General features: G+C 44.7%; 3 protein-coding genes across 10 annotated transcripts in view; 1 reads left to right on the forward strand and 2 right to left on the reverse strand.

Annotated features, from left to right (window-relative positions):
* Nucleotides 1-287, reverse strand: part of LOC102377813 (serine/arginine-rich splicing factor 7-like) — a 7,296-nt gene extending 7,009 nt beyond the window's left edge. For all 5 annotated transcript variants that reach the window (XM_025205716.1, XM_014520539.2, XM_025205715.1 and 2 more), the window contains exon 1: nt 126-287. In XM_025205716.1, coding sequence (XP_025061501.1) covers nt 126-147 — 22 coding nt within the window. In that variant the 5' untranslated portion in view covers nt 148-287. The remainder of the gene's footprint in view (nt 1-125) is intronic.
* A 3,476-nt stretch (nt 288-3,763) lies between these two features.
* Nucleotides 3,764-11,020, reverse strand: GEMIN6 (gem nuclear organelle associated protein 6). Of its 2 annotated transcripts, XM_006024929.3 has the most exons (4): nt 9,399-11,020; nt 7,917-8,245; nt 7,543-7,688; nt 3,764-4,893 (listed from the first exon to the last, which is right to left on the reverse strand). In XM_006024929.3, exons 3-4 carry the CDS (start codon nt 7,668-7,670, stop codon nt 4,518-4,520), a joined length of 504 nt encoding a protein of 167 aa, XP_006024991.1. In that variant the 5' UTR covers nt 7,671-7,688; nt 7,917-8,245; nt 9,399-11,020; the 3' UTR covers nt 3,764-4,517. The 2 variants fall into 2 exon arrangements, with proteins under 2 accessions (XP_006024991.1, XP_006024990.1); XM_006024928.3 differs by lacking the exon at nt 7,917-8,245 and having other exon boundaries at nt 3,765-4,893; nt 9,399-11,015.
* A 1,538-nt stretch (nt 11,021-12,558) lies between these two features.
* The window catches only part of SRSF7 (serine and arginine rich splicing factor 7), a 7,988-nt gene continuing 7,881 nt past the window's right edge, over nt 12,559-12,665 (forward strand). For all 3 annotated transcript variants that reach the window (XM_006024933.2, XM_006024934.2, XM_006024935.2), the window contains exon 1: nt 12,559-12,658. In XM_006024933.2, the coding sequence (XP_006024995.1) occupies nt 12,631-12,658 (28 nt within the window). In that variant the 5' untranslated portion in view covers nt 12,559-12,630. The remainder of the gene's footprint in view (nt 12,659-12,665) is intronic.

Consider the following 12,665-nt stretch of genomic DNA (forward strand, 5'->3'; position numbering starts at 1 on the left):
CGCATGCTATCCGCAAAATGGCTGCGGCCTGCCTCCCTCCCGCGCGATCGCCTCGTTGCCAAGACAGCTCTCAGGCAAGAGGAAAGCAACCACCGCCACTTTCGTGGCGCCGCGTCCTCACCCACCGTAGCGCCCGTAACGCGACATAGTCTCCCCTCAGCTGGCGGCTCCGCGTGCTCCTTCCTTATATAGCGGGACCCGCCGCGGCGCATGCGCAAGGGCCGCCGCGCCGCGTGCAGGGAAGGACGCCAGTTGAGCGCGCAGCCCCGCGTGGAGCCATTGCTTCCGGCCTGGGGCGGGGTGGGGGCGCTGGGAGCCAGTCGCTGCCTCCGCCTCAGGCTCCTGGTTCCGCGTTGGTGCCCCCCGCCCACGCCCGACTGACGGGGGTCCCCGGGGAAAGTCGCGCGCTTTAATGAAACAATCCACATGCTTCCAGGATTAAAACGAAGCACCACTATATACCTCTATATATGAGTGGCGTTTCATTTTAATCCTGGAAACGTGGATTTGGGGTTACTTTTTTAAAGCTGAAAATTTGGGGATTTTTTTTTTCTATCCGAGAACACCAGGATCCCTGGTAATAAGAACAGGCAAGGCAGCTGAAGCGTGTTGCATTGGGAAGGAAAACTTTCCAATTTTCTCTCCCTCCGTTTTCCTCAAGGATAGGAGAGAAACAGTTGCAGGGATGACAAACGTTGCAAAATGTATCCGAAACAAGTTTTATGTCGATATACAGCTGGTTGCTTATTATGCAGCAAAATCAGATGAGCCTAGACTCCTTTCCTTCATTTACCTGGAGCCTTTGTATCCATCCTTCCTCAGACCTTAACAACCAGAGGGACCAGTCACATTTTGACTTCTAACTCTCCACTGCTTTTCCTCTTGCGCTTGTTTAAATCTGTTGTCAGGCTCTGCTGTTATGCCATTAGGGTTTGCAAACTAAATTATCCATCTTCAATTTGCCCTTCAAAAAAGCATGGTGAAATTGAAAAGAAAGTCTTTCCAAAGGATAGAACAAAAAGATCACAATCTGACTTTAAAAGGTCACCATAATAAACTTTCAATTTAAGAGACCTGCTTTAAAATTATCTGCAAGTAGAACAGATCTTGTCTATAAACTCACACACCACTACAGAAAAACCTCAATAATCTATCTAGATCTTTGTACATGTCTACGCAGATACACATTGATCTGTTCATAAATTCTAACAACATATAATTGTAATATGTAGAAAAAGATTATGTTAGCAATACCATCTTCACAATTAATTTTCATTAAACAAACAACTTATGCCCAAACCTTTAGATATCACCTTGCTTACAGGTTCATTACTGTTATTAACCTTTGGTTCAGAGATTAGTCAAGAATGATAAACTTTGTAGTTCTAGACCATTAGTTTGAACTGCTCTGATCACAGATCTCATTGGTTGTCTACACTGACTGCAAATAGTTGTTCTCATTATCAGTCTTAGCTAGAAACTTTAGGTGAAAGTGTAATAGCCGTCACTTGCTGGCCTGTGAACACTTATAAAGAAGCACTGCAGGGCTTAGCACAGTGGCTGATTGACCTCCACTCTGAACTGTCTCTTTGGGAAGCAATCAGCCAAACTAGCTGTGGTGGCTGTACACACACTGCAGAGCCCCAGTACACTTTGCTGAATACTAGACCAGCCTTCCAAAAGAAAACTGGGATAACTGCCTGATTCCAAAATCCATTCCAAACAAAAGGGTGAAAAGATTCTGTGTCTAAAGCTCATGTTCCCCACCAAGAAAAACTCTAAAAGAAATAAAAATCTTACCTCTTCCAGCTGGTCCTTATCTGGCAACAGCTCCTTCATTGCATCTTGCATCCCATGCAACACAGATTCTTCACTGTGCTTTATACTGCTATTTTACAGTGTAAAGCCAGAGAGTATGAAAAACAAAACTCTAGTGCATGGGTGACAGCTAATCTAGATACCACAGTCACACCAGACAGGTAAACATGGTCCAAGGTGTAGGGTTTGAGTTACAAACATCTTGAAGACATACTTTTTACCCTCAAATTTACTATTCTTTTAAATAGTTGGCTTTGGAACAAAGGAGCCAATTAAGAACTCTGTTCATACAATAAGGGAGGTCGAGGCTATCCCTCTTACAAAAAAACAGCCCCTAAGCTATACAGAACAGTGCTCTCTCCAAGCAAAACAATTTGTGTAAGACAAACACAGTATGCACTTCTTATTATATAGTGCAGCAACCTCACTCCAAGGGGTACTGTCAACTTACATCATGCTTCTGCCTGATAATTTCTACCTCTTACGTTTGCACGTGACACCCAGGATCACTATAACTGAAATTACAGGGAGTTTTTGTTATCAGTGCTGCTGTTTCCCTGGTGGAGTCTCTTAGGCTCCCATTTTTGAGGCATTCACCCTGCAACAAGATACACAGGAAAATAGGACTGCAAGTTGGCAGGGCGACTTTGTGGTACGTTTAACAGCTGAACTTTGTATGACTTGCCATTTTAAATGGGCTAGATGAAGTTGATAGTATTTTTAACATAAGCACTGTAATGACTGCTGAACTAGAGAACTGCAAGATTTGCAATCAAAGCAAATGAACAAGCTAAGCAGCCAGAATGCAGGCATTCCTATGCTTGTGGCACAAACTTGAGATGTCTTTGCAGAGAGGCAAAAGACACACATTTTAAATGACCTCATCTCATTTGATAGATGGGTTCAAGTGGAATTTATTCAAGATTATGGTCAACATTAATTCAGGGTTGTCAAACTCATCTGGCCACGTGGTTCAGAGAAATGGCATGTGACCAGTCCTGGAGGCCAAATTGGGCTCACAAATGAGCTTGCCTAGTGTCATAGCAAGGGCGGGGGAAGAAGATTGGGGCAACCACCCCAGTGCCAAAGCGAAGGGGCACCAACAGGCGCTGCCCAGCCTGGGGTGGGGTGCAGGACAGAGCTGCGAGCAGCTAATTTTGGGGGGGTGGGGAAAGGGCGGCTCCCGTTGCCACATGCACTCCTAGGCAAGCATAGGGGGGCCGTGTGCCCCCTAGATCTGCGCACAGGGTGAGGGTGGGCTGCTACTGCGGGCTTTGCCCCAGGAGCCAAACTTCATTGCTACAGCACTGAGCCTGCCCCCATACTTGCATACTAGATCCAGTACTTGCTCCTGCCAGTCTGGGACTGTGCCAGACAGCAACTGTATGAGGGTAGTCTGGGACATGTGCAGGCCCCCAGTTTGGCGAGCTCAGGATCCATGCGGCACACAGCACCATCCCCAGAGCACTGAGGGAGTGTCACATGCAACATAGATCCTGGACTGGCTGGGAAGGACACTGTATGCAGCACAAGTCCTGGACTGGCTGAGGCAGGTGCCATGAATGGAATGGGTCATGGACTGGCCTGAGCAGGGCCCATCAGGTGCACAGTGTGCATTGTGTGGGTCAACTTCAGATCGAGGGGCAGCACCAGAGGCCAGATGATGGGTCTCGGTCAGCAGCTGTATCTTTGACCCCCTCTCTCCTCCTGCATTAATTCATTTTTGGAGGGTTATATGGAGTGTCACATTGGTAAGGCTGCCTTATACCACTTCAACAATACACAGTGTTACAAGGAAATGAAAGCATTATCTGATTGCTAAATGACTTAATAAAGGAACAAGAATAAAAATAATTTCCCAACACTTCTTTCTTTTTGGAGTGGCCAAGAAAATTAAAATAGTTATTCGCAGAAATTTAGAACACAAGATTTCAGACAAGCAGCAGTTTGTCATAAGTTGTCTTATTAATGAAGAAGTTCAGTGCTGTCAAAAATGAACAAATTTAGCATATATGCAACGTAATTTAAATTAGAAACTTGTAGCTACATGCTAACAACATGGCAACTTTCATATGGTACTGGATTTTCATCAGCATTTTTCTACTAAAACAGGAGAACCCCAGCCAAATATTTCTAATAAACATTCTATGTGTTTGTGTAAATTGACAGTAAAGCAGAGTTTTACATGAACATTTTTGTTATTTAAACTTGTTAGTTTAATCTGGAAATTACTGATTAAGCAAGCAAATTTTTCTTCTTAAAAACAATATATTATGGCAAACTGTTTAGTCATATATACTGCCAGAGGGGGAAATGAACTCAGAAGCATTGTTTAAAGGCAGAAATCATATAGTCATAGGGAAAAAAAGCTTAAATTTTTCATATGGTACCACATTGTTAAAGAAGCTATTGGCTTTGGAGTCATTAAATATACCATTAATATCGAATGACATTTTAAAACAAAAATATAAACAAATGTCCCCTGCTTTTAGATGCACTGCTGTGTTGTTGTTTATGCCCTCATACACAGAAAAATCCATGTAGCTCAAACCCAGCAGTGCTGTTCATCCTAGCTCTACCAGTGAAAACCAAGCCTGTCAATCACACACAACAATTCTTAAGAAAAGAAAATAACCTACCTACCCTTTCCCCCTATTCTTGAAATATGAAATATTTGAATGAAATTGTCAATATGTTCATTATTGTGGTGCTGCAAAATAGCCCTGTAACAAACCTTGCACCCTAGACAGAATAATTTCATTAGAGCTGCTGCAGTCTTCTGGCCCATAGGGTGGATCAATTGTTAAGACCCCTGCAACACACAATGTTCTCTGTGATTCTCCTTCTTCTGTGACTGGAATATGATTAGTTTCCAGCCAGGTCTTCAAGCTGCTCTTCCTCCTCTCCAGCTCTTCCTGGCTGTATGCTTGGCTCTCTTCTGGCATAAAGAGGTGAGCAAGCTGTTCCTGTATTGGGCTGTCCCCTTCACTCACTATTTCAACTTTTTGCACAGCATGGCCCAAGACAACTGAAACAGATACTTTTTCATCTTCCAGGAGCTTAGCTAAAACGATGCTGCAAGGAAAGGAGAACACACCATTCAATACAAGTACCCAAGCAAAAAAAGAATGCAAAACACAGGCCAAGATGTAAAAAACAGGTGCTAAGAATTGGACCCAAATAAATAGCTAGATGCTCAGCCATTATCTGTTCCCATTAGGATTCACTTAAAAACCATGTTAAAGAGTTAGGAAACACATTTTAGGCACTTATTTGTTAAAGTGTTGGCCCTACCCTACTAGAACAGTGGTCAGCAACTGTTTAAGGCTACACACCAGACTGATCCAGATCTGGGTCAGAGGTAGACAGATGGGTAGGTGCTAATACTCAGCCACCACCAGTACTCTTCCCCACAATGGCATGGAAAAGTGACTGCTGCCGAAGCCGCCTATCCCCAACTGCTGCCAAAGCTCCATGTCTGTGGTCCAAATCAAATGGCTCCATGGACTAACCATAGTTTGCTAACCACTGCAGTAGAATATTCTGTTAAAAAAAATAACAAAACCTCAAAACTTAGCATACAGCAAAATTAGGGCTGGGTGACTGGATATCCTAGAATAAGGAAATGCACTGTTAAGGCTTTCAATACCCAAACATCATAACTCTTAATTTGTATGTTTGTTTTTTTCTTAGCAAATTACATATTGGAGGCCTGAATTTAGAATTCTACACCTTGGCATGAATTAAGTCATCACTAATAAGGCATAAACATAAGAAGGGAGATTAACTGTCTCAGACCTTCCTTAACTCAGTTTACCTGGTTATGCTGACAGAAGCCCTGGTGGCAGTCAGCACCTGCTGATGCCCAGCCACCAGACGATGTATGCTTCCATGTGTTTCTGGCAGTTCCGTATGGTTACATGGCAGCAGCCAGACTGGCAACCAGCAAAGTGCACCCTATAGCAGCTGCTGAAGGTCCTGCCAAAGCCAGCAAAAGTCATGGGAGTATCTATACCCTTCAGCTCGTGGCAGAGGCAGAATCTTCCTGGCTTTAAGTAGAGATGTAACTCTGCTAGCAGAAAGGGGGATTCGGCCTCCACATAGAGATTTGTCTGTAGACACACACAGTTTTGGCTGCGGAACTTGAGTGCTACAAACAGGACTAGACTACAGCACAATGTTCTTTCTCCTTTGTTATGTAAAAGAGCCTTGAATGTTTTTTCATGAGAAGCTAGAAGGGTGGGGAGGGAGAAGAAAAAGGGCTATAGAGAGAAGGTATTTTTTTATGTTTACACAAGAAAATTCAGGTCTTGTTTCTCCTGAAAGACTCTCTAGGGCAGCATTTCTCGACCTGTGGGTCATGACCTAAAAGTGGGTCACAAGAATATGTGAAAGGGTTGTGAACAAACGTAAAAAAAGGATCAACAAAATTTAAAAATGGATTCTCCTTTAAAGGAGAAAAATGCAGGAAACTGGCTTTTTCCTTACAGGCTGGCAGAGTTCCAGCCTGCAAGGGGCTGCTTGGGGACCCCCGCTACCTCACCCCCACCCCACACAGCCATCCCCTGCCCCACACACTAGGGGGCTGGAGCTTGGGAGCAGCAGGTCAGGAGTGAGGGGCACTGAGTGGGACTGGCCATTGATATTTACAAATGGCTCCTGATCCAAAAAAGGTTGAGAACCACTGCTCTAAGGGGTGCAGCATAAGGAAGTGACATTACCAATAAAGAGCAAGAGGGTAAAGGCTCTCCTTACAGATTTCATAGTGACACTGTTCTGTCTGTTTTGACTGTGATGGAGCAAGCTCCTAAACCTTTTCAGTACTTTGATACCCAAAGTTCCACAAGGACTGGATACCCACTGTGCTCCACTTAGTGTTCAAGGACAGACCACCTCACCCTTAAACTTGTCTCCAATAAGTTAACCAATAAAATGATCTAGGACAGGTGTATTGGTGTCTAATCCTAACAAGTTCCACAAGGTTTTATTAAGATGGTTTTATGCATCCTAGGCCCTCTTATGCACTCTTTCTTCATGAAAACACTTGGCTGGAATGTCATCATTCCCCTGCAGTCTTTTCAGCCTAAACCAATTTGCTAGTGCAGGGAAACAAAAATGAAAGCAACTTACCTATTTCACTTTCATTGTCCAAACTCTGTTCAATTCAAAAGGCAAAATACTATGTAAAGGTTTGTTTTTTGGGTTTTTTTTAATTGACTTCAAATACTGCAAGCCCTAATCTTGAGATATGCCTGAAGATCAGTTCACCTATGGATTAATGTGCAACTGGGACCTTAAATAACATGTTATGTTATTTATGTATGTTCAAAATGTTAAGAAAGCAAGCCCCTCAATATTTCTTCCTTGCTTTCTTTTGGAAGTGACTTAGACCAAAGACATCCTCTGTTTACACCTGGTGCTAAATCTACATTTTAAGAGCACTTAGCCCAGATATAGAGTAAACCTGGGGAGAATCCAGAGCAACCAAGTTTAGGTGTTCCATCTGTTCTCAAGCACTGCTAGTCTTTTAAATAAGAGGAATTCGAGATTATATTAATTAACCTCATAAGTTCTAGCATTCCCTTCCCTTGGCCCTGCCACCTGGAAAAGATGTCACCAACTTCTGCCCTGCCATTTCTGATCTGAGTGATTTCATGGCAGATCCCATGTTTTTTGATTGTCTATCACAGACACCATACAAAGAAATAAAAGCTTTAAACCTACTTTGCAGAAACTGGGTCAACTGTTAAGACCCATCCTACATATTCATGCTTCTCAGCAGCTGTAACTTTCGCCTCCTTGTTTAAGTAGGTCTGCCACTCCAGGGGACTCTTTCTCTGCCATTCAGTCATCCTTCCCCCTCATAGAACCTGAAGGGGAATAAGTGCAGTTATTAGTGCCTCTGCTATAACTCCTTTCAACAGCTTTAAGCTGGTTTCTCCTTTCTCTGTTAAGTCATGTCATTTCTTACATGTTCTCTGACTTTTTTTAAACTTTAATTCAAAAAGTGTATAAAATGGTCATCACTTTGTTTCCATCCCAATTCATAATTTTTGAAGGTACACACTGCTTGAAACTTCTATTTGGTAATTGTGTACCTTCATTGTTATGCCAGGCTGTGCAGGAAGCTGAAATATGCAACCTTTCCCAACAGCTTTTATTGGGAACTACAGCAGAACTGCTTATGTTTCCCAGGTATAGCCAGGTAGGTGTCCTCTGTTCGCAGGATCCCTCCTCGAAAGGTCATGTAGGGAGGGGGAATGAAGACCCTTGCACAAGACTGAATACAAGGTGGAAGCCCACAGAGGCAGGGAGCACTGTCAGCGAGTGTTCTTCACTTTGCGGCTGCTGCTTTTGGGACAAGAAATTATTTGATGGTTGGGAGATTCCTTCAGTCCCTGGTTCCCCCTGGAATGCTCAGGCAAATCTGCTTAAAATGAACCAAAAATCAAACGAGAGAGAGACAGAGAGAGAGACAGAGAGAGACAGAGTGCATTCTGACTGCATCCCACTACTTATTTAGTGAATGCAAATCCATGAAGCTAAGCAGTAGCCTCCTCATTAGCCAAGTTCGAAATTATTAATACACGTCTTAGTTTGTAGAGGGGACACTCCTCAGTGACGTGCTGCATTGTTTGTATCTCTCCACTAGTACACAATGAGTTAGCGCTAAGACCCTAGCAGCGAAGGTTGGCTGCGCAGGGGCCTTGGCCTGTCCTGAACCCGTTTAGCAAGGACTCCTCTTGTTGTCAGGGCTGTCACTAGGGGGGTGCAAATCGGGGCGATTGCCCTGGGCCCTGCGCTTCGGGAGGCCCCGCAAACAGTGCTGTACAGGCCCCAATGCAGCCCCGCCGGCTTCTGTGGGTGGTCACACAGCACTCTCCATTCCCATCCCAGGACCCCACACAGGCTGATATGCCCCGAGCTCCACAATCCCTAGAGATGGCTCTGCTTGCTGTGATAGTTCATGGCAACTGGTCCCTGCTAAACAGGTTCAGGAAGGCCAAGGCCCCTGCACAGCCAATCTTCATCCCACTGAAAGGTTCATGAACCCACACTGGATCCTGGGGTTCCAAAGTGGTTTTCATTTGGACAGCAGAAAAGTCACTGATATCCAGACCATTCTTGCTCTTCTGCTTGTGAGTGCATGCATGAGCCATAATATACTGGGGAGAGCAGGGGTTTTAAAGTGTGACCTAGGTCTTAATCCATCAGTTCTAACCCCTTCTCTTTTATACAGAACTAATCACAACAGTGTCCCAACACCTCATGCAGGATTCCAGCTAGATGCAGTGCGCACATACAGGAGGGGACTGCACCACCTAAATTTAGGCATGCACGCAAAGCAACTGGGCTACTCAGGTGTGTCAAATTTAGCAGCTGCATAAGCACTCACAGGATCGAGGCCTGATGTCGGACTGTTTGCACCACACAGGTGACGGCTAGAAAACGCTCTGGCTGTGGCACTCTGCACAATGGCTGCGGCTAGGAGAAGCCACGGGTCGGGTGTTTTAAATCCCTGCACAAGCCCTTCCAGCTGCTGAATCGTTAGTTAACTGCTCTCCCCAGCTCCCACTCACCAAGAGTTGTGGCGTCTTGCGAGTTGCCGTGGGTCTGTGATCAGCTACCCTGCCCCGGAAGAGCAGGGACGGGCGTCCAGCCGCAGGGCTTTGCTAAACACACTTCCTGGTCCCACAAGCCCTTGCTCTGCAGTTTCCCCGCTGTAGTGAGGCGGGGGCTGAGGTCTGTGCATATCCTGCTCCTCGTTGCTCTGCGGGCTGTGGTCTCGGAGCAGCTGCGCTTCCTTTGTTCACAGCTACTTGGCAGCTGAATAATCGCGCAAGGCTGTGAGCCGAAACGTCTTCCCAGGAGAAGCTAAACATGCCCTAGTACAAGTGCGTGAACTAGATTCAAATCGCTCTGCTCTTTCGCGTCCTTTGTGATATCACAAACCATGGAAAAGAGCAGACCGATCTCAATAGGAACGATTTAAAATCGATTTAAAAGGAAAACCGGTGTTCTGAAAGTGCACAGCTTCATTATCTGGTCGCTGTGCCCCAACCTGTTCAGGCCCACCAAATCATTTGGTTGTGCAAAAAGTCTGATAAAATACAAAGGGAACTATATGCGCGGTATAACGCACGTGATGTGTGCATGTATAATTTGTGTGCATGCCGGATTTCATTTAACTTGTGAGTCTTTTCGTTTGGGCATTTTTATAAGCTTTTTTTTTGGTACAGCTAGGACGATGAAAATCTTATTTAAAAATGTGGATAATGTTTGTTTCTGTTCTAGAAAAGTTCTGTATTCTGTTTCTATTTTACTGATGAAACATTTCCCAGAAATCACTTCAGGTAAATGGCCCCACATCAAACATATTTCATTAGTATTTCTGATAAAATTAGTGTGTGACGGTTTTGAGACAAACAGAGGAGCAGGAACTAAAGAGACTCCAAACCATGTGATTTATAGTTTTGCAGATTAAGGGTGTAATTTCATTTAACCTCAGATTCTGCAAAATGAGCCTTTGACACCCACAGTGTGATGATATTTTATTCAGATTTGCAAAGTGATGCAAGGGGTTTTTTACTGTTGTTTTTTTAACATAGTTTTGGTGCATTAGTTATTAGTTTAAAATGCCTGGCAATTAAATAATCAAGGGTAGTGACCTTTATAACTGTTTTCATAAGCTTCAGAGCTAATATCTGTTGACTTTAATAAATTTAAAATAGGCAACTGGGGTTTATTGTGCTTTTCTCCTTACTGATTTCTTCAGGCTTTGACTTGTATCGAGACAGGTGCAAGACAGTTGTTTATACATGCAATTTGAATGGCAATTAACTTTAATTAGCCAATATTGTCCGGAGGGAAAAAGTGTTATCCCTGTAACTTTCCAGGTAGTTAGGGTGAGACAACGAGTGGGTAAAATCCCAGAATAAAAAGACTTTGTTCCAAGGGAAATCTGACCTGTTTTTAGTTATCCACTTTGAATCAAGTTCCCATTGAGCTGAAAGAGCAATTCACACATCTGTAGCTGTTTCTCTAGTTATAGTTGAGAAGATGATTCTTACAACGCTCCTTTGGGCCTTACCTCAGAAATGGCCTTTAGGCGCTGAAGGTTGCCTAGTTCATCAGTTCCCAATCTGTGGTACGTGTACCACCAGTGCCAAGCGTACAACCTGTCAGTGGTACACGTTAACAGATTTATTACAATTACTTTATATGACAAAAAGTTGCCAGTGGTACATAAGGTTGAACTGAAAAATTTGCCAGTGGTACGTAAGGTTGTATCGTTTTAAATTGGTGGTACACAGTCTGTCAGTTTGGGAACCACTGGCCTAGTTTATTCTCAGTCCCAAAGTACTTTGGCAGAAAGTTTAGTACAAGTCTGTTTGTTTTGTGTCACTGGAACTAAGAGTGCTTTTCACCTGAACTTCACACTTAAATCAGACAACTCAAATGGTGGAGCATCAATAAGCTAGTGTAAGAGTGATGTTGCTGTGATGGTCCAGCAATTGTGTGAGGGGTGTGGAATCAGAAAAAATATATGCCTTAAACTTTGATTATTTTAGTTATAAGATGACATAACCGCTTTGTGGAGAATTGCTGGCTCTGTATAGTAGAACAGATAAGGAAAAGTGTTTGTTCTTTGTAACTCCTCTGCAACTGCTTCCCTCACTGCGGCCTTGAAGATAGCAAAAAGTATGTACAACTCTGATTTCCAGGTGCAAGAAGGAGGTTTGTGAACTAACCTTGCCTCCCCCATTAATTCCCATCCTGATTACAGCAAAGAAATAATGAAGTAATATTATAGCCGCTTTTCATGCTAATTTCACTATATGATCACGTGAGTTGTAAGCAACTGTTAAAAAGTATATAAGCCTCCTGATTTTGCTCTTGGGGGGGGGGGACCCCTTCCAAGTGCTTGGGAAATCCATGTCACTTTGGAATCCCCCCTACAGCTGTAGTTTCTTTTGAATAAAAGCTTCTGCTGACCTGACCCAAAAGTATGCTGCGTGTGTTTCCACGACGGGTAAGGATTTCTTAGCGTGGTGTCTTTTATTAGACTAACTAGATAGGCAAAGCTTATTTCTACAGCTAGAAATCCTTTATTTAGTTGGTCCAATATAAGCTATCACCCTAAGGAATCCTTGTCTTGTGTCTCTATAAACTGAAACAGCATAGCCCACATTTTTCTCAGCGAGAACCGTGAGAACACTAAGAACCGAGTCCTGCAAATGGATGAGAGGTGGTACAAGGGTCCCTTAAGACCAGTCCATGTGCAGGATGAAGACCTAGGACAAGTACGCTAGGACTTCTCAACACTTGAAGATCCGTCGGGACTTGGGGTGCAAGAAGCAAGGGTAATAGCTGACTGGCTAATGGGAAACGAACTCTTCTTGCTGGGAGAAGTGAAATAGCGCTTCTCTGATCGCGTTGCTTGGGCACACCCCTATTCCGCGATGAAAGGCTCTGGGCGCCCAGCCTGGGGGGGAGGTAGCCGGGCCACAGTCATTCAGACAGCCGAAAGGGAGGGCTCCCTAGCTGGCCCCGGGCGGCCACAGTGATACTACGAGCCCTCAGCCCGCCCAGCAGTGGCAGCGCACGATTCCCGCCCGCCAGTCCGGCGCGCGGGAGCGGACAGGTGAGCCCAGGCCGGGTTGCTATGGCGACACGCGGCCCGCTTCCCGCCTTCCAGGCGCGCGCGGGCTGGGCCGCGTTGCGCATGCGCGGCGCCAACGGACCTTATATATAGGGGGGGCGGGCGGCGGCGGAGCGCGTGCGGGCGGGCCGGCGGTTGGAGCTGAGGCGATGTCGCGCAACGGGCGCTATGGCGGCGGTAGGGG

Source organism: Alligator sinensis, unplaced genomic scaffold (assembly GCF_000455745.1).
Source record: "Alligator sinensis unplaced genomic scaffold, ASM45574v1 scaffold794_1, whole genome shotgun sequence".
NCBI classification, from domain to species: Eukaryota; Metazoa; Chordata; order Crocodylia; family Alligatoridae; genus Alligator; species Alligator sinensis.

What these genes read in the sequence shown, in the direction of transcription:
- GEMIN6 (XM_006024929.3), bottom strand. Translation starts at nt 7,670, where the DNA reads ATGACTGAATGGCAGAGAAAGAGTCCCCTGGAGTGGCAGACCTACTTA. An exon ending in GTTGACCCAGTTTCTGCAAA is followed by an intron (nt 4,894 to 7,542) that starts GTAGGTTTAAAG and finishes CTTTCCTTGCAG; the next exon opens with CATCGTTTTAGCTAAGCTCC.